At 37.6% G+C, this 21,506-nt stretch overlaps 2 protein-coding genes across 2 annotated transcripts in view; one reads left to right on the plus strand and one right to left on the minus strand.

Annotated features, from left to right (window-relative positions):
- The window catches only part of LOC135481748 (protein ecdysoneless homolog), a 22,302-nt gene extending 16,137 nt beyond the window's left edge, over window positions 1-6,165 (plus strand). The window contains 9 exon segments of the mRNA XM_064761430.1: window positions 4-57; window positions 353-365; window positions 368-483; window positions 892-977; window positions 1,483-1,586; window positions 2,407-2,575; window positions 3,682-3,749; window positions 4,124-4,488; window positions 5,355-6,165. Coding sequence (XP_064617500.1) covers window positions 4-57; window positions 353-365; window positions 368-483; window positions 892-977; window positions 1,483-1,586; window positions 2,407-2,575; window positions 3,682-3,749; window positions 4,124-4,488; window positions 5,355-5,576 — 1,197 coding nt within the window. The 3' untranslated portion in view covers window positions 5,577-6,165.
- A 4,452-nt stretch (window positions 6,166-10,617) lies between these two features.
- Window positions 10,618-21,479, minus strand: LOC135474508 (uncharacterized). The gene is made up of 9 exons (XM_064754183.1): window positions 21,166-21,479; window positions 19,543-19,972; window positions 18,895-18,966; window positions 18,399-18,644; window positions 15,531-16,127; window positions 14,938-15,042; window positions 14,548-14,677; window positions 13,670-13,757; window positions 10,618-13,451 (listed from the first exon to the last, which is right to left on the minus strand). The coding sequence occupies exons 1-9, from the start codon at window positions 21,228-21,230 to the stop codon at window positions 13,322-13,324; spliced, it is 1,863 nt and encodes a 620-aa protein (XP_064610253.1). The 5' UTR covers window positions 21,231-21,479; the 3' UTR covers window positions 10,618-13,321.
- Between the last annotated feature and the right edge of the window lie 27 nt (window positions 21,480-21,506).

Below are 21,506 nucleotides of genomic sequence, written 5' to 3' on the forward strand. Positions count from 1 at the left end.
GTGCTTCCCAGCCAATCAGCTCCTCATTTCAAGTCACATGACCTTGGCATGAAACTGGTATGTGTTATTTGTGTTATGTACTCCAGTGTTAAGTTTGACTTGACATATCCTTTGAGTAAAACCACAATGTGTAGTGTCAGACGTGGCTGTCTATCAGTAACAGAACCATATGCTAGCACATGTACATATATGATTGTGTGCTAGTGTAAATGCATTTCTTTATCGGTAACAGTACATATATGCTGCTATTTGAATGTTTTGTTTCAGAAAAAGGGATTTGAAATCTTTGTAATGTAATTTTGTTAAAATAAAATTCTTTTCAGTGAAAATTTGATTTGTTTTTACCCTATAGGCCCATGGATTTGAATGTTGTGCAGCAAGTGCTCAGATAGTCATGTTAATGGCAACAGTGAGAGCAGTCCAAAGTCTGACATGCGATGGAAACGCTTTGTGAAGTCATTAAGTGACAAGGGATACTTTAAGGTACAGCCTTTAACATAATCTCTTCTTTTCTCAATTAGTGATGCATAATAAAGTGTTGAAGATTTTAATATTAAGGTGATTCAAATAATCATTTGTACATTTGAAAAATTGAGAAATATTGGTACATGTATATAGTTTCCTATTTAGGAAAGTAGATTTACAGTACTTCAGCTGAGAAATTTTTTGTCATTGAAGCTGATTTGTATATAGAGACTTATCATAGATGATTTGGATAACTTCAGGGAGTTGAGAGGTACAATAAAAGGGAAGAACATTCCATCTTCACCCTAACACCCCCCCCCCCTCCCCTCCTCTTCTTGTGCTGTTAAACTTTTGAGCTTTCACAGAGATATTTTTTTATCTGATGACTTGTGTTAGTATTTCTGATGATTTGCTCCTTCCATCCAGGATGAAATACCAGGGTCACGTCTGTACCAGAAGTTACAGGAGAGCGCTTACAAGTTCTACACAGAGAATGTATTGGACCAATCAAGGTAAAACAAATCTTGTGAGCCTTTGTGAGCTTGTTGATAAGGATGTAGGAATTTAGTTATTTAAATTAACCTGCAGACTGCAAGGGGTATTTATGGATGGATTTCTAATTCAAATAAATTGGTGAAATAGACATAATCTCTTTATTAGCTGTGAGTTTTCATGGCTTCATGTGTAAGTAGAATTTGTATTATCTCATTTACATTACATGCAGAAGACCGTGTTCAGTTCACAGAATTGATCCAACATGGTTTGTTTGATAACAATATGGAAATTTTGAGGTGATACCATAGGGCTCTTGTTAGCCATGGGGCAGTACTATCTGTCTGCTTTAATAACAAAACCAGCTATGGTTATTCATAATCGTAACATGTTCCAGTAGATGCAAGATTTGCTTCCCTTTGTAGGGGGGAGTTGGAGAACCCCATTTCTGTGAAATCAAGGATGATTTGTCCATATTGTATTTATCTGATCTTCAGCATGATATGACCTTTTCTCTGTCTTCAGCAATACGTTGACCTCAGGACAGGAAATCCTCAAGCTGCTGAACACTGTCAAATTTGATATTGAGGCCATGAGAAGAGCAGAGGCCTCATTACCTCCCCCTGATGGTGAGCTCTTCAGTCCTTTGATGTATTTTTGTCATCAGTATATTGTAAGGATGAAAGAGACAGTTTTGTTAGTCATAGTAATTAAAATGCTGGGTGTGTATCATTTTGTTTTACTGGATTGGTCATAACGTTCGACAAAGAAAGTAAAAGTGCTGTGAAATACCTATTCTAAAGGACCGAATAACTTAAGGTGGTGATCTCAAAGCACCTGATCAGCCCCTGTCCAATGAGATCATAGGTTTAAATGCACGTACCTAAAGAAGACCAGTGCTTACTCTGGGTGGTCCTGTTTCCTCGACCCATAAATCAAACTGCTGTCATATAAGTGTATTCGAATAATTCTTAAGTAATATTCATTTTTTTAGTATAACTTAATGTAATATATATATATATATATCAGACATCAAAATAATGTTTTTTATTTGATGAAATTTACACAAGTGTTATGTATAATTTTGGTAATGTATAAATTTGGTACCAATATTTAAATATTGGTATGAATTTTTAAACTACCCTAAATGACCTAAAATTTCATCCATGACTGAGTTGCTCATTTTTCCAGATTTTGGGAGTTCTATTAATTTTAGAAAGGTGATTTGAAAGTAGGATTACATCACACTAGCTGTCTCACTTTCAAATTTGGCATTTAAATTATTAAGTAATTGTTTACTCCTGACACCTCAGTTTACTCCACCCATGAACCAAGTGCCGTCACAACATTACACAGAGAAAAGGTTTCCTGTCTCAAACTTAAAAGTAATTCAGGGAGCTTTTGAGCTCAGTATTGAAGTATTTGTTACATGTGTGTGATGTTATGTAGATGACAGCTGGCTGGACATCAGTGCAGAGGAGCTAGATGAGATGTTAATGAGACTATCAGGGAGAGGAGAGCAAGTCCAGGACGGTCATATGGACATGAGTCACATTGCAGAGAGCATGAAGACCTTTGTTGAAACAGTCTCTAGTCATGAGGGAGCAGAGTTCCCTGCGTAAGTCTATCCACGCTTTTTTATCTAGTTCCAAACTTCCAGAAAAGTTTCAAATGTAAGATCATTCATATCTTCCCAGCCACACATCTCCAAAAGTTCCTTAATGGAGAGCTGAGCTCCTAATGTAAGATAACACACATATTCCCCAACTCCTGTTTTAGAGAGCAGTTCCAAATGTAAGATCATTCATGTCTTCACACCCACAATTCTCCAACAGTTTCTCAGTAAAGAGCAGACCTCCCAGGGTATCATCATGTATATCTCCCCCACACACATGTCTCCTACAGACTTCCCAGAGTAAGATCACTACTATCTTCCCATCCCCATTTCTCCTACACTGTCTTTACCCATATCTTCCATCCCCATTTCTCCTACACTGTCTTTACCCATATCTTCCATCCACATTTCTCCTACACTGTCTTTACCCATATCTTCCATCCACATTTCTCCTACACTGTCTTTACCCATATCTTCCATCCACATTTCTCCTAAAGTGTCTTTATTCATATCTCTATGATTTGGATTTCTCCTAAAGTGTCTTTATTCATATCTCTATGATTTGGATTTCTCCTACAGTGTCTTTATTCATATCTCTATGATTTGGATTTCTCCTACAGTGTCTTTATTCATATCTCTGTGATTCAGATTTCCTTTACAGTGTCTTTATTCATATCTCTATGATTCAGATTTCCTTTACAGTGTCTTTATTCATATCTCTGTGATTCAGATTTCCTTTACGGTGTCTTTATTCATATCTCTGTGATTCAGATTTCCTTTACAGTGTCTTTATTCATATCTCTGTGATTCAGATTTCTCCTATAATGTCTTTATTCATATCTCTATGATTCAGATTTCCTTTACAGTGTCTTTATTCATATCTCTGTGATTCAGATTTCCTTTACAGTGTCTTTATTCATATCTCTGTGATTCAGATTTCTCCTATAATTTCTTTATTCATATCTCTATGATTCAGATTTCTCCTACAGTGTCTTAGTGGAGAGCATAGTTCTCAGTTTAAACTCTCTTGTATCTTCCATCTACATTTCTATTACAGTTTCTTCATCCATCACAGACAAATAATATTTTCCTTGTATTGCTATTGACAGGGAGGCAACTGATGGAGATATACAGTTTGACAGCACAGGTTTTATCCACGCCATGCAGAAAATGTTTGGTAAGATAATTACTCTTGTCAATTTTGTTATTATTCTCTATGTATTCTTACGGGACCCCTCAGGCATGGTGGTTAGCCTGCTAGTGCAGCACAGTGACTCTGGAACTTCTCATCAGCAGCCTGCAGATGATAGTGGTTTTCCCTTGGGCTCTGCCTGGTCTCCTCTCACCATTATGCTGGCCGCCTTGATATAAGTTAAATATTCTTGGGTACGGTCTAAAACACCAGTCCAAGAAATTAATAATTCTTTGTTCCGTTACCTGTTATGAAACAGCGATTTGAACACATGTTTAGTTATGTAAGATGCCAGAGGTAGACCCTCATACACAGTTACATCTCAGTGCCATTCACCACACATCTTCTTTTGTCTGCAGAGTTTGAGGACGATGCCAAGAGTGAGTCTGGTTCCAGTATGAGTGAGTACGGCTGGGAGACAGATTCTGATGATGAACTGGGCACTCCCACACGCAGGCAACCTGACCATAAGGCCAGTCGATCTGCCAATACTACACCCTCAAAGCGGCCGTCTGTGCCTCCACCTCGCCCCCCGGCCCCTGCGGGTCGTCCCGGCACCAAGCCTCCCCGCCCCCCAGGCCCTAACCTTCCTGGGAAGCAGAAGGATGGCAAATCCCTAGAGGAATATATGGATATGATGGACAGGGAGCTAGCACAGACAGAGGTTGGCAAGAGTTTTGTGAGGGAGTCTCAGCCTGTTCCCAAACCCAGGAAGAAAAGACAGGTAAGCTACGCTGCAGGTAGCACTGCTAACAAAGTTTACATGCCGCTGATGTTTAAGGTTAGATAAGTGCATGTACTCCCTGCTATTTTTTTTTGTCAAATTCAATGCAAAAATAGATATCATCAAAAATATATAACATTCCCAAGTGTTACCAACTGTAGCTTGCACTCTGTCACATATAACAAATTTCATCTATAAAGTAACATGACCACAATTTCTAAATTATTGCTGCATGAAGTATTAACAGTTGTAGTATTGGTTGTCTCCATGAAAACATTCAGAGGGTTGGAAGTAATCTTGGACAAAAAAATGTTCAGTTCTCTCCACAGCAAACAGAGCTCAGTGTGTATCAGATAAATCTCATATTTTAATTGGGAATTAAATAAAAGCACCATACAAAAATGTATGATAACCTGTGATACCTGTGTGACAGTAATATCAGTGTTCCAGAACTCATCAATTTGGGGCCAAATATTGGGTGCGTTTGTGCAAATAGCAGATGTGTAACCTGATACAGGAGGGTATGGTCCATTATAGGGCATTTTGTTGTGAATTAGCATACTCTCTTTCACCTGAAGTTTTGTATGTAAAAATGCTCTTTCAGAAGCACATTAAAGCCTTAGAAGGATACTTGAGATACCAACACTATTTTTTTCTGATAAGAAATTAATCAAACTTCACAAAAATCTCATAAGTGACAATATAACATGGATGAATCATTCAGAATCAAGCAAAATGAGCCACTTGAAAAATGGTAAACTTTAGGTGAATTACAGTCTCTTCTGAATAGTTCTGTTATGCTGAGTGATTACTTTGCTTTTTTAATTATGGCTGTTAAATAAATGTCACGTTTTTAACAATTGCAGGTAAATGGTGTGGCTAATGACTCCCGGAAGGACATTGATGATGAGGATGATGATTTCACACCGGTTAACATTGACCTGAACACAGTGAAGAACATGCTGCACTCTTATGAAGCTCAACAAGGTTTGCCTGGACCTGCCAGCAATATACTTAACAGAATGGGCGTGACGCTGACAGACAGTGGACGGACAAACGGACAGTCAAAATACAGCCCCTTCAAATGAGCCAGTTATGACTCTATTGCTTTCCCTATGGCTAGATTACAGTGTTGTTACAGATTTGTTTTGGTGTTACTACTCCATGTACTATTTTTTCTGAGCTGTGATTTGGCATTATATGTTATATAAATCGATAATCTGCCAGGAAGCTGCAGATGGTCGTGGGTTTCCCCCAGGCTCTGCCGGTTTCCTCCCACCATAATGCTGGCCACTGTTGCACAAGTGAAATATTCTTGAGTATGGTGTAAAACACCAATCAGAAAAATAAATAAATATAAATCGACATATATTTCACCTGTATGTCAATTCTAATGACCTTTGGCCTTATGTTGAATATGAATATTCAACATATTTCACTCATATGTTGCACATTTTGCCTGATTCTGAAAGTTCCATTCATCTTGTAATCATCTTGTTTAGAAGAAAAGGGGATAACCAGCTGGAAAATGTAAGTCTTGGCACCAAAACTAATATTGTACTACATTTTCTAAAAATTCTTTTTTTTAGGCGAAATTTAAGGTGATTTCTCGTACTTAGAGCTCAGGTTATAGTGGGTCAGTATTTAAATTAGGCAGGCGCATGCAGCTTTCAAACATCTCTCAGGCAAATATTGGTTTTGCTACTGCACACATTGGTGTGATGTATCGCAGTATGTGTGTGTACATGTGGTTGTTAATACCCATCTCTATTACGTACATACCGCAAACTTACTTTCAATATATCTTTGAGAATCATATAAAAAATTTGTCGTCTTGTTTGATGAAGCTCTGAAGCGACTTTAAAAGTACTTCGCAACAATCAAATTTTTCCATTTTTGCCTCAAAATGATAGCAAGGATACAGCACCATGAGGCCAAGTGATATATGAAAACCTGATGTCACTCTGACTGTTCAGTCATCTGTGATGTTCAGGTATAGGGATAGTGGCTATTTACTTGAGTGTTCCTAACCTATGTTTGTAATTGCTTTTGTTGTTGATTCATTTTATGTTTTTGTAGAAAGGGGTCTCTATCATAAAACATTAACCATCTTGCATAGTTTCATGTTATTCTGTCTTCCATAGGTTCCATACTCAACACATGCTCCATAGTCTCTAAATTTTGGAATAAATGCTTTTCTCATTAGTCATAATAACATTTACATTGTAAGAGTTTTCTACCGCTTTTGATTTATATTGTAGCTTTTGAATTTAAGCCTTGTTAAGAGTTTCTGTCAAATCAACCAAAGCACCAGGTAATGCCACAATTATTCTTTGTATACTTTTAGAGAGAAATGTAATTTTTAATTTTTGTACACTGTTTTTGTATAGTATAGATAATTTGATGCTTCACCTGGATGTACATGTGTGTATCATTTTGTGTGATAATATTGGAGGACAACCAGTTTCTTCTGTCTGTAATCTTCGGAGGTGACAAAATATATGGTCGTCAACTTGATCTTATTAGGGAAAGATTTTGAGTTTACAAATCTAATTTATGTTCAGTCTGTATGTACACTGTACGTTGAAAAGTATTTGTATGAGTATAGTGAGTAAGAATTGTCTTAACAGATAATCCAGTTGACTATTTAGTTATGTCTATGATTTTACCCCATAATTAGTTGGACAGTATTTTGTGCTTTTTTTTATGAGGATCTATTCTCTCACTCTGGGCATGTACAGTATTGTATACATTTTGCAACATTGATGATGATGATGATGACAAATCCCAAGTTTAATGATAAAAGACAAGATTTACAATGGATGGTATAATTTGCTTTTACTTGGATATATTACTTACTGGATGTTGTTGTAACTGATGTAGCTTGTTTAGTGATACAGTTATGGTATTAACATGTGTGTTGTCTTGTCCATCATAGTGTCATTCTGCTGCAAAATGCATTACATGAAGAGTGAATTTCTACTTATTTAGAAATAGCAGAAATTTCACGAACCTTGGGAGTCAAAGACATGTATGTGTTTGATTGATAAATCTGTCTATAATATTCATAGCTGATTTCGGGTATGAAAGGTACAAAAACGTATTTTGTGAATATTTCAGAAAGAATCTGGCTCATTCTTGGCCAGGATGCATTTTATTTCTGGAAGAGCCTAAAGACATGTAAAAAAAAAAGACAAAAAAATAAGGTTTATCATCTTTTGAAAACTTAATATACAGGTTGGGGGGGAACATGCCATTAAGCCAATTTTCAGTGATTCCAGATACAAAATCAGATGCAGGACTGATTGGTTGATGGGGCATTGGTAAGGATATTGTTCATTTTCTTTTGTCATCCTAGTGCACAAGATGAAAATAAAACTTTTCTTAAATGGATCTCTTTTTTTTTCCAAACCATTCCCTGTGTATATTTAGCCCAACCTGAAGTCTTCTTTTTATTTTCCCCGAATGCATTCCCACCATGTCTGAACAAAAAAAAAGAAAACATATATTCAAATTAATTTAAAACCAAAGAATATCATGTTTAACCCAACATTTCTTTAAGGTTTATGGAACAGTTTTCTTACATTGCCATCAATTGCATGAAATGTCTTCAGCTTTTTATGTTCATGCCAATCTGTTTTGTCATAACCACCAAAATTGAACAGGAGTAAAAAAAGGGGACTTGTTTGTTAAATCATTCCTTACTTTTTAAAGGCAAGGGGCCTGTGTACGGTGAAGACACTATTGCAGTATTGCCACATTTATGCCATTATTGGTACACACAAAAATTCTATGTTTTTGATAGTTTTAGTGATTGTGAATTTGAATTTATGGTCACTATTTTGTACAAGGTGTTCAAAGAGAGAGATTCTCTGGTTGTTTAAAAAATCAAAGTCTTTTTACATGAAATTTACATCGTCATAGAAAAGTAGGGTAGGACAGTAGAATACTACTTGTATATAATAGTATGTAATACAACTTTGATCTGTAATTTCTTCCCCTCCCCCCTTCAGTCATTGTTTTTTATTTCCATTTATTATCAATGATAAAAGTCTCAGACCAGATCACAGTGTTTCTGAAAAAGAAAAAGTTTCACTTGTATACAGCTTTACACAGCAGCTTACACAATTATCATATATGTAATTATAGACAATCAAATCAGTGCAATAATCCAGTGTTCACATTACATTTGCAACCACAAAACTAGTCCACGAGATTTACACCATTGACACCAATGGATTGTTCCTGAAAGTTTTTATGTAATAGTATCCAGTTATTTTATTTGAGGAACACTAAAATTTAAGCAGTTTAGTGCTGTAGTTTATATAATAGTTTCAAAATGGAATGCCGTCTCACAGGAGCCGTGCTAAAGTCTTGTCCACCGACATTGCTAGTGATTTACCAGAGTGTGAACTACTGCTAGGACTAAGGACCCCGTAACTTTCATGGAGAGAGTTTGTAGCCATTTGCGACCATGTATTCCATGAAAGGTTTACCTGTGAATTTGTTGAAACAGTTTCAAAAACAGAATTCGATTCGGTTCTTAATGAAACTGTTAATCACCAGATGTTTCTAGCTTTGTGTTAATGGCTTGTATTAAAACATGGCCACTCTAATCTTCTCACTCTATTCTCATCAGGTTGCAGTTATTATAACCGTATACTGTGCATCTTCTAAACTAATAGCCATTGATAAAACTTTGGTTGCTTGGAGAAAATAATATTGTCAGTATTTGCATATTCCTTTACTCAATCATAATAGTAAATTTTCTCTCAGTATGGTACTCAACTGTTCTTTGATCTCTCCAAATTTCTGTGCCAAAAAGATCAGTTACTAAACAATTATTTTTTTTTTCCCACCCTTAAGTATTACACCAAGTACAGTAGTTTTAGACTTGTTTTACTAGTGATTATTTAGTTCCTTTTTTTGTACAGTTTACCATGCCTATATTTGTAGCAATCTGTCAGAAAAATGTTTGTGCAGATATGTATTTGATACCAGTTTCGGTATTTGAAACGGTTAATAAAATTTTATATCCAGATTTGTGTTCTTGCTTTAAACTGTGAAGTACCTGACGAGTTTTGCCAGATGAGAGCCGAAGCTAAGTCACACTAAACTTTGATGTGTTGTTAGTCCGGCAAGTGCTTGAGTTGTTCAGCCTTGTGGCAATACATGTATATATATATATGAAGACCCAGACTCACACCCTGTGTTGGGTCATGTCAAAGGTTTTAAAAATGGTACTATTTGAAATATTGTATGCTTGTAACTCAGCGTTGAGAGGTTAGAGCAAGGAAACAGGATTGGTTGGCCAGGTGTGAGTATAATGTGATGGGGTGGGTTGTCATGTCTGGTGTCTTCAGCATGATACTTCCATGGCAGCAGCACTTTGGCGGCATGGACTGTCTGCCACAAGAAGACATAGTATATGTACACATACCTGATGACTCCTCGTCGTCAATGGACTGAAAAATTGCAAAGTACGACATTAAACCCCAAACATCCATTCATTTATTGTGATGTTTCAGTGATGCAGCGCAAAATATGATGAAATCAATTGTGTAATGCATTCCTGTGAGCCTATTGCTCCTCAACTTTCTGGATTACATACAAGATCACAAACCATTGTTTCCAAGCAGAAAGTGCATTTTACTCCAGCAGTTGATAACTTTAAGTGAAGGCTGTGACATGTTGATTCATTTGGTTGACAATTTACGCCATAAACATGCCATTTAATTGACACCTCAACGCCTGATCAAATAATCGCTCCATGTACTGACTTGTCGCTAAAAAGATTTGAAGAAACCCATCTCTCAACCCATTCACTGTTCGTCTACTCTGATTGGTACTAAGGTATAAGCGCTTCATTTTAAAAAAATAGGATCGTTTGGATTTATTTGTCTGATTGGTCTTTATATGCTGTACTCAAGAATATTTCATTTATATGACGTCAGCAAGTATTATGGTGGGAGGAAACCAGACGCTGCCCAGGGGAAACTCATACTCATCCGTAGCTTGCTGACAGACCTTTCCATGAGCATGCTAACCACAAGCCAGAGAGGCCCACAGGGTTATCTGGAAGCTGATGTTCATAAAAACAATAAATTCAAGCTTTTTCATGAACTCCATTTATTCAAATTAAAGAACAAGTCAAGCTTCATGATTAGTTTCCATTCTCTTAGCGTTTCTCTGTTCTTTCTGTAGGTTTAGAGACCTTTACCTGTGTTTAATGAGCTTACATGATCTGAAATAAAAAGAAAAGTGTAAGGTATGTACAAAAAAAAAAAGGTCTTAGATTAGCACTGGTCTTAATGTACGAACAATGTGTGAAACTCCACAAAGAATCATGATAGAGTCGTGTGTTTAAAGGTACTGCAGACAACAAATTAAAATATAAACAAACATTAAGGTGTACTCTGTATTAACTTCTCCAGATGGGTGTTTGATATCCGGACAGTTTTCTACATAACAGATGACAGTCCAGGTTTGTGCGTTTGGGGCAGTTGTTGGATGTTGATTACGGACACCAATGTTTCCTCTTAACTGCAAGACACCCCAACCTAGTTTTTCAAAAGTGTAAAAGCAGCTAAGCCCAGTATTACTTTTAGCATGAACAAAAGCCCACCAAATTCATTTCCTGCAATAAAGGAGAAATTTAGATTTGAGTCCGACTTGACCTTCGACGCTTTGAAACCAAACTGAAAAAAACATGCCTTGCTCAGGATCACATGGGATGTCTAGACCTTTAAATAGAATCAGGCATTTCTTCCTTAACACCCTCGACAAGTGGAAAAACATGAATGATCCTAACAACATATTTTCCTGATTTGAGATGTATTCTTGGATGACAGCACTGATGAACACCAAGGAGAAGAACAGCAGAAACCCAACTGACTGCAGGCAATGATAGGGTACTTCACACTTCTGCAACAGCCAAGGTGACCTTTAGAACTTTGCACAAGTGTCATCATAAAACTTAATCGAAACTAAAAGGAAGCTTATCAACCTCAGACTTACTATTCATCTGCAGACTGACAAAGACACATTAAACACATTTATGAGACAGTACACAGTGGATACATTCAACTAGATACCTTTCAGTGTTGTCAATGGACGTGAAGAGAAAGCGGCTTTCAACATCAGGAAGATTATCTAACAAAATCTATTCTACCGACAAAGGTGCATGTACAAAAAGCATTAACAGCCATAGAGTGCTGTGCAAACTGATGTGATACAGAACACATCAGAGAAAGATAACAGCATATACATAGGGGAAATACTTGATGAGGCGTTCTACAGGAATGCTGGTATTACTGGAAATGTACTACTCTGCGAGGTCCTTGCAATTTTTCAACTTAATAAATCAGTAAACAAGTGCTGTCTTACAGCCTGCATATTCCAATTTACATTAAGTCTCATTATCCCAGTGTGCCTTCAGCCTACAAATGTATAAGGTGTATGAAGGTGTTTTTTTCTTTTCCAAGAAATGACTGGTCAGACTGGTTTAAAAAGCTCACATTTAATTCTTTCCATTTTCGAATGGGTTGGTCTGGGGTAAACTGGTCAAGTGATTTCATTTAATCGTTGTCCTTCCAAACTCAACCTACATTTTTTGAGCACATTAAAACAAACTATCCATCAGAGATAAGCCACCCCACTTAACCCCACCTAACCCAACTTCATCAGCAAGGACACGATTTCCCGTTACAGTTGGTTGGTATGACGAAGCTAAGCTATCATTACCAGTATTACTTGACTGTCATCACATTTCAATAGAACAAGATGTCTATGAGCAAGTAGGAGTATTTCCATGATTTACCTGACAAACAGTTGTCACACTTACATGCTAAGATCATGTAGGATTCCTCAGGCTTACAACAGAACTGACAACAATGGAAATGGCACATATTTAATGTATACAAGTAAACAGAAAAAAAAGATCTTCTTGTATGAAATCTAAATGTGCTGCAATTTACTGTGTAACAAGTTAAACAGTTCCAGCTTAGTTTTATAGTTTATCCTTTGATATAATGAATCAATGATTAAATGATGAAAAACAACAGAACAGAAATAAAACACGACTGAAAACACTGGTGCTTTCAGCTTCAAGGATCTCTACTGTAAACAATGACATATGCTCTGTGAATAATCTTAAAGCGATGAAATTTGCCTGTCATTCAATGGTCAATTCACTAACCAACATCAAGTCATCAATCTCATTTGCTGATCCAAAACAGCCTTAACTTCATCACAAAGTAATGAATTACCACACCAAACTTTATGTTATTTTTCAGCTTTATACTGTGACATGCATCAATGAAAGAAAAAATAAAAAAAAAAAACCCTTTATATATATATATACAATGGTGAAAAATGTTAATATTTGGAACCAAAGTCAATGCATCAATTATCAAGAAATGCCAGACACAGAATACCAAACGTCTGATTAAAACTGCCCTAAATCATCTCCTGTGTACGCCATCTGGCCAAACCATGATAATGAGACCACTTGTATTAAAACACGATCTTTCCTCAACACAAATTCTTTTATCCACATTTATGTCAACACTATTATTTAAAAGGTGATATCGGTGATAGCAAAGTTTTGGTCAATGAAGGCTTCTGTTAACACAGAAGGAAGTTGTCTCTACACCTGGTCTTCTCTATACAGGTAATACTAACTACGGGCAGGTATATAATGTACACCAATACCACTGTAAGACAGTTAATCTGGTAGTGCACATTGTAAAAGTTCCCACTGCTGGAGTATCCACACCTGGAAACCAGCTTGCCATAATACTACTGAAGATTGACACCACAGGTATGTATCAGTTCATATTTTGACCGTAAACGTCACAGGTTTTGTGCCAGTGACCGTCCCTCCTGTTTTAAACAGAGCTTTGTGTATAAGTCCTGTGTCCACAGGTGGACCGCTTGGTTTACCCACTGAGTCCTTCACAGATCTGAAACACACAACAAACAAACAAACACAGTCAGTCAAAGAGGTACTAGTGATACTGAGGATAATCCTTCCACTTTTTATTCACCACAACATGGCTGACTTGGAGTTCTGCCATAGTCATTCATTTTTCCAATTTTTATCACTGTGCCTTTCATACAAAGATATTAGAATTGTGCTGCAATTTATACTCAGTACAATAGCGTTTGCACATGGTCTTACTTGGTGAGCGCTTTGATCTCTGCCGATATTTTGGGTGTTGGAACAGAGGCTGTAACTGGCGTGATGAGTTTGACCTGCATGGGCTGGCCTGTAACAGAGGACATGCAAGTTTTACACCGGATTAGTATGAAACAAATAACATATATATCATGAAACATGTAACATTTGAAGTATGACATACTGGCTTTGTATGATTTATTTATTTGATTGGTGTTTTACGCCATGCTCAAGAATATTTCATTTATACGACTGTGGCCAGCATTATGGCAGGAGGAAAATGGGCACAGCCCCACATGACCATCCGCAGGTTGGTGGCAGACCAGCTTTGTATGAAACATATAACATATCAAGTATGACATTCTGGCTTTGTATGAAGAGGAAACATATAGCTCATGTTAGACTGGCTTTGTTTGACATATAAATCATGATATGTTGACTTGGTACAAAACATGACAAATCACTATAGCCTGGCTTTGCATGAAACAAAAAACATACATATTATGATACATGAAACAGGATGTATAAATCATGATATGCTGACTTTTATATGAAACAGGCTTTGCAAAGAAATACAGGGCGTACAAATCATGATACCCTGGCACTGCACAAATCAGATCACATGCAATTCGTGATGCACTGGTTTTGCATCAATCAGATCACATGCAAATCATAATGTACTGGTTTTGTGAAGAAACACTCCAACATTGTTCTGAGGTGAACATATTCTGCATATCTGTTACTGAACTATGCATTTGTATATAGGTATTCAAACATCATTCATTTAACAGATGTAGACATAGAAGCATTTTGCATGTTACAACATTGCTAATATACCAACAACATTTCCATAAAATTCTAAATGTTTTATTCTCTCTCACCATCCAACTCTCTATTATGATATTTTTTCACGGCTACAACTGCTGCCTCTTTGTTGACGTAGACAACTTCTGCTGATCCTTGTTTGACCAATCTGGCCTTCTTCAGCGCACCAATGGCTCCAAATAACTCCTGCAAATGAGGAAAACACTGGTGAGCTATCACTACACGTAGTCAGTTATTACTAAAGACAAAATGCTTAATTTGCAAGATAATCTGACAAAGTAAACATTCTGATCAAGATGTCATGAAAACAGATATTCATCAACTGCTGCTTCAGTAACAAAATCAAAACTTCGAATTGATCAGGAAAATGTGCTGATCCTTGAAAACTAGTCCGCAAATACAAATGTCAAACGGAGCCAGTGCTCCAAAGGGCTTTGTGAACTTACGATGACATCATCCTGCGTGACAATCGGATGGAGGTTGGTGACGAGGATACGGAACCCCTGGAGTGGACTGAGGACATCACCAGGACCAACATCCTCAGTCAAATCCTGAACAGTATAAGAAAACAAAATGATTCAGTGTTGCAAGCAAGTCAGTTCACTGAAGATATGCTTAATCCTTAGAGAAAGTAACAAGAGAGCAGCCGTATTTCAGAATGCATGGACGCTTTTGAATAAGCATGCCTCTGAACACAGGCAATTTGATAGTGAGTTAGACTGTGCTTCAAAAAGTGATCTTCTATCACCTGTTTACCAGAGCTAGCATTCCTGTTGCTGTTTCAAACCAAGAGACAAAGTTACAATAAAAATTCTAGAGAACTATAGAAAAACACGCATGAATACAGGCATTGGATTTTAGTATGCTAATGCTTTCATTTCGAACTCTTACTACTTTCAAATAATTTTTGACCCAAAATCAAAACCAATAATACTATAATATGGTCAATGTTATTAGGCAAAATACAGATTTTTCACCTATCATTACCGATTACATGCAAATGCCACTGTCTAAATGACATGCCAACTCCATACTTTACCCTTTTAAGGCCATCTATGGAAGAGGATGCTGAGAGTGTTATCTTTTCCTTGGGCAAAACCCTGCTGCTGGAGCTTGGAGCGGAGAGGCGACCACTTGGCCGAGAGAGTTTGAGGGGAGCAGCGACTGGTGCACTGCTGACCGCTGTCTCACTCTGAACTGTCTTGGGGCGGGAACGGCTGAGGACCAATGGGGGTCCTCCTACCATAACAGGAGTCGCAGGCTTAGGGGGAGGGGGCCTTGATTTGGGCAGCACTGGTGTTGGAGCATTCAGTATGAATTCTTCTTCGTCAGCATAATCCATGGAAAGCCTAACATTTGGAGGATCGCTTTGTTTGTCGGTTATTTGTGAGGAATACATAATGGGAGCGGACCGTGAGACAGTAACAGGCTCAGAACGAGCGATGGTAACGGGGGCCATTCTACTGGTGCCATTACCACTTCTCTGGGGCCGAGCGTCTGTATTAAATGTTATAGGGGTAGGTTTGGAGTACTGCGAATAGTGTTCATTCTTCACTTTAATCACTGGTCCTCTGTCCGCATCTATCAGGGATGAACACTCAGAACCAAGGCTCATGGGCTCATCTTCAAACAAGTCCTGAAAACCAAAGCATCTTAGTGTAAATCTGGATTCTACTGATTGATTGATAGCAGGTTTAGCTAAACCAAAGCTTTACTTTGAATTCCTACAAACAAGGATGAATCATCTGGGTTCATTTAAGTAAAACTGGTTTAAACAGCCAAATCTTCCCAGCATAACAGGTATGAAACATTTCAGGAAAATCCAAAATTTAAAGTTAATGGTAAACAGTTAATGGTAATCAGTTCAATCTTAGTGTTTCAAGTTAAAACCAGGGAAGTGTACATGGACAAAGGTAGTATCATCATAGGGTACAATGAAAGAGTGAGGGCTTAAAACAAAAGACAACACATATTTCTACATTTATTTGATGTTTTACATCGTACTTAAGAGTATTTCACTTCTGCAACGACGGCCAGCATTATGCAAATATGACTCTGAGTTCGGAAAAATGAAAATGAAACGATCCTCGACATACTTTAGCCTTAGATCGATTGATTAGTTTTTTACGTCATATGAGCAATGTCTCAGCTTTACCAGGACGAGAATAGTTGCATTCGACAAATAAAGAACATAACACTTGTAGACCTGACATGACAGTCACCTTTTACAATAAGCTTTTCTAGACAACTGGGACACTATTCTTTTGACACCCATTAACTTTGGCATCTGGGGACAAGCCATTTCAGGCGAGTGTATGCTGGTCTACGCCATACGTAATGCAGCGGAGACAGATTTTCACACCACTATATGTAGACCCCTCTCCCAATAGGACATCACCAGATGAGAGTGAAGTAAATGGGAGTTCGGGGGCAGCAGGCCCTCGACTGCCGACGATTGTGCGTTGCCAGAAATGAATACAGAAATGATACAGTTATCATAAGTTGATGATTGAAAACAAAGTGTGATTATTGTAATTCCTCATTAATTTTGCCAGAGATGCTGTCTAATTTCTTTTATTCTAAACAAACTTTAGAACTTTCATTCTAAATAAACTAAATAAATTTAAGCATATTTACTACATTAATGCATAAATTGTCAACGATGAGGATTTACACTTTTAACATTCATTTTATGTGATAGAACAAGATCAATTCATATTTAATTGTACTGCATAAAACACCAGTTAAAATAATAAATATTTAACTAAAAGAGAGGACTGCCACACATTTTACAAAAACTGAAAACTTTTAAGGTGCTCCTTGACCTTTGTCCTTCCTAAGCATCTTAAATACCTCATTTGCTCACGTATAGCTACCAAATGAAGCATGTGTGTTAAACTTTTTACAGAGTTTACTGAAAAATACTGATAATGTTTCCTGGGTATTCTCAGTGAATTCATCTTTAATGAGCAACTAATTGGGAGTTCAGCACAAGGAGTTGTTAATTTCAAGGTTCTTTACAACAGATGCTGGCACATCAGGTTGGCTGTGAATTTCCCCAATCGGAGTTTGATGTGGAGTTGATGTTGTTGTTAAAGACGACGCAACCGAAGAACTCGACCCGAAAACTTTTGTTATGGAGTGGCAACTTTTGTTATGGAGTGGCAACCTTTAGCTAAGGCTGCATTGTCATGGGTTGCTTTTTCTGCTCTTTTGGAGCTGCTGGTCATAATGCTAACAAGCTTTTGTTTCGACATACACACATGAACATAATGGCGAACTGAACTGGTGTAAAACACTTGACACATGCACTCAGGCAAAGTCATGACTCTCCACTATTCAGTTTTTCTCCAGCACTTCTGATGCAATGTGACCAGCTGAATGCCGAACCCTTGAGAATGAAACAATGTATCTTGTGTCACATTGCAGGACTGAAAATTAGGCCCAACAACGAGAGTTTTAGCAGATACTTGTATCCTCACAGGGCGGAGTTTTATTGTTTGAAATACTGGTTGGAAAATTGGTAATTAACGGAAATATTTGCCAAAAATATCACCCATGATGAAAAAGTGGAATTTTAATTCAAAGATCGGAAGCCAGGAATATAAGAAACAGAATTCAGTTTTAAAACAGGACACATACGGCTGGAGAGGAAGCCAGAACAAGCTGGACTTGAACTCACAGCAACTACACTAGTGGGAGGAACTTGTCAACTTTGGTCATTCCACCAAACCGGCGTGCTAACAACCTCAACTGCAGGAAAACAAATAATATAACCCAAGTTATTTAGAAGAGGATGAAAACTGACCTAAACAATGACAGACATTCTTTTCTGATGAGCTTGGCAACAAATCAACAGTAAGGAATTAAGGAATTCTGGATGTATTGCTCAGATAACCTTTAATACCTCATAACCAGAAGGGACTTTCATCGAGGATATGGTCTTGGAGAAGCTGGGCATAGAGGGCTTCTCAAAGTTTGAAGGTTTGGTGATCTTCAGTTCACCTCCACGGTGTATCTGTACCCCTCCACTGTGTAACTGATTCCCTCCACTGTGTAACTGACTCCCTCCACTGTTAAACTGTAATCCTCCACCATTAGTCCTGGTGATTCCTCCGAATCGCACAGCACCTGTGTTTGGGTTGTTATTCACCTACAATCAGGAAAATAATAATAGATATACTCATGAAAGTTCATTTCATAAATTAAAATCTATCAAGCATGTTTAGATTATAAACTATGAAACAGTTTTAGTTAAGAAACCCAACTTACAAAATATATCCCCTTACCCCTTCAGAATATGCTGCTGTACCACTGTGTTAACATATGCAAGGCACCATGTGCATGAAAACAAATATTAACACAACTTACAGCCAGTGCGGTTATATATTGATACAACTTACTGTTCTCACTATCGCACCATTTCCTCCCGCTTGTGCCCTTACTTGAGTGCCAGCGGACGGGGGACTTCTCAACTGAAATGTAAGTCAAGACAGGTAAACTTTTAGTTAAATTTCTATAATTTGTAAAACACAAAACTTGTTTACTTAAATGTATTAGAGGCGAAAAATCTGGAACTATATCAAAGAACTCAAACTCCTATGAAAAATCAAACACTTTTGTGATTCTTCATTATGGAAAAATCTGTCTAAGACAGCATGGCCCCTTAGTGGTGCATTGTTTTGTTCACTCAGTCATGTTCAAGCATCACTTGTGATTTTTTAAACAATTAGAATGACAAACCTTTACTATACAAAAAGAGAATTAACACAGAGAACTATGTGATTCAACACTGCTTGAGCATAACAGTTCACATACTTTGGTTTTCACATTTCAAAACACATGTACCTGTTCAAAAAAAAAAAAAAAAAAGAATGTGAAGAAACTTGATTTATTTACTTATTTGATTGGTGTTCATGCCATACTCAACAATATTTAACTTTTATGAGGGCAGCCAGCACTATGGCTTTTCACATGTACGGGTGCAGAACGAACTTGAGCTTCACTTTCACATAACAAAGAGTTACACGCATCAAAAAAGACATAATCACCTGTACACGAGGACCTGGACCTTTGGTTTCCTTTGTAGCTCTGGCATTCTGTATACGAACACGAGCATCAGAAAATTTGGTTTTCTCAAGGATCTTTGCCCTGGCATCAACAGGTTTCTTGGTTGAAAGTTTTTGCCGTGCATCAAACTTCTGATAACTGCCAACACCTGTTACAGTCACATTAGCCTGTGGATTCTGATTTGCACCACTAAATTTTCTTGTAACAAGTCCACCAGCGAACTTTTTTGTTGTCAGACCAAATTGCTGCCCTTGTTTATCTTGTTTATGTTGCGCAAATCCAGTGGCTCTGTTATTAGTATTTTGCCATTTAATAGGGCTGACACGTTTATTTTTTGTAGTCAATCCTCCAAGACGTCCCTTCACACCAGGGTTTGATATCACAACTTTACCTTTGACTGGGCCGTTATATCTGTGAAAATAAGCAAGTCATCAGAGTACAATGTTGACATATGTCACTTTGGTGGGAACTCTCGACAAATGGGAACGACACTGTTTACACTCGCCATAACTGCTATCGCATGTTGGTTTCTTTTTAAAATGGAACTTTCAAGGCCACCAGTCTGCTAGGGAAAGAAGGCGAAAAAACTGATAAGGGCTAGAGGTGTAAGATGGATAAACTCTGGCAGTAATGCAAGAAAAGTAAGGATAATAATGTCTGACTCTGCCGAAAGTGATTACCAAATATAGAAGCAAAGGCAGAGTTTTTTAGGGCTAAGTGTAGCCCATAAAAATCTGATCAATAAGCTGAGGCGCCATTTCAGGAATGCTATGAGTTCAAGCAGATTGAGACAAGACAGGATGGGGGTTCTCATAAACTAACGCGGCTATAAGGTGTGATTTTATGACATTCCCGGCTATGCAAGTTGTGTATTCAGTGCAGCAAGTACCGTAAAATCTCATCTTTTAGCTGCGTTAATTTGCATGAGCCTTCACCCTGTCTCATCCATATCTGCGTGAACTCATGGGACTCCATAAATACTGAATCTGCTAATAACAACATAACAAGATAACTAGAATTTAACTAAAATATTGTGGGTGCAAGCAGGGAGTGAAGTCCAAGTTGAAAGTTCCGAAGTTATGACACAGCTCTGTGAGCTATAACAGTGTAAATGCTGTTATAAAAGACATCGAGGCATAAGCATATATAGCCCGAATATTCAGAACAGAAGTTGCAGCAGATTTTGAGATAAAACTAACAGCATGCTTCAGGTCAAGTCAGAAGTCGATCCACTAAAAATCATTAAGAGTTTCAGTATGTACGGCCTGTGTGACATAACTTACAAACAGTCCGTGTGCACACAATGGCGAGTCCAAATAAAAGTCTGAAATGAGAAGAGGTGTCAAGGACTTTGTTCATAAAAATATGGTTCAAAATGAGCTTACCAGGGAAGAAATTAACTGTGGACGAGGAGAGAATTGACCATATGTCCTTGGATGTATGTGAAACGAGATAAGGTGGGTAATTTAGCGTTAGCAGTGTTATTTGGAAACTCTTAATGATTTTACATGGAGTGACTGTTGACTTAAATGGAAGCATGCCGTAAGGCAAGTATACTGAATGACGCCTTTGAAATAAAGACAATGAACAGTGTCTCACTATACCCTTTGTTAGCCCGTTGTGTTAATCCAGTCTGTAGGATATAGTCATCTAAGGAGACGTCAGCCATACTTTCGTAACTAATCCACAGGGTAAGGTTTCTCAAAAATGTTGACAGTCGTCGCTGTTGTTGTTGTTGTTGTAGTACTGTGATACAACACCTGCAATGCAGTGCGTATTTTCATGCGCGTTAACACACAATTCCAGATAAAATTTACCTCAGCCTAAAGTTCATTGAAGTCCCTAATTTATACAACGTTAAATCGAGAAAACATCAAACCATCACCAACCAAAAACCACAATTTGTAATGCATCAAAAATGAAAGATCTTCGCATGGTGAACGCG

Source organism: Liolophura sinensis, chromosome 1 (assembly GCF_032854445.1).
Source record: "Liolophura sinensis isolate JHLJ2023 chromosome 1, CUHK_Ljap_v2, whole genome shotgun sequence".
NCBI lineage: Eukaryota > Metazoa > Mollusca > Polyplacophora > Chitonida > Chitonidae > Liolophura > Liolophura sinensis.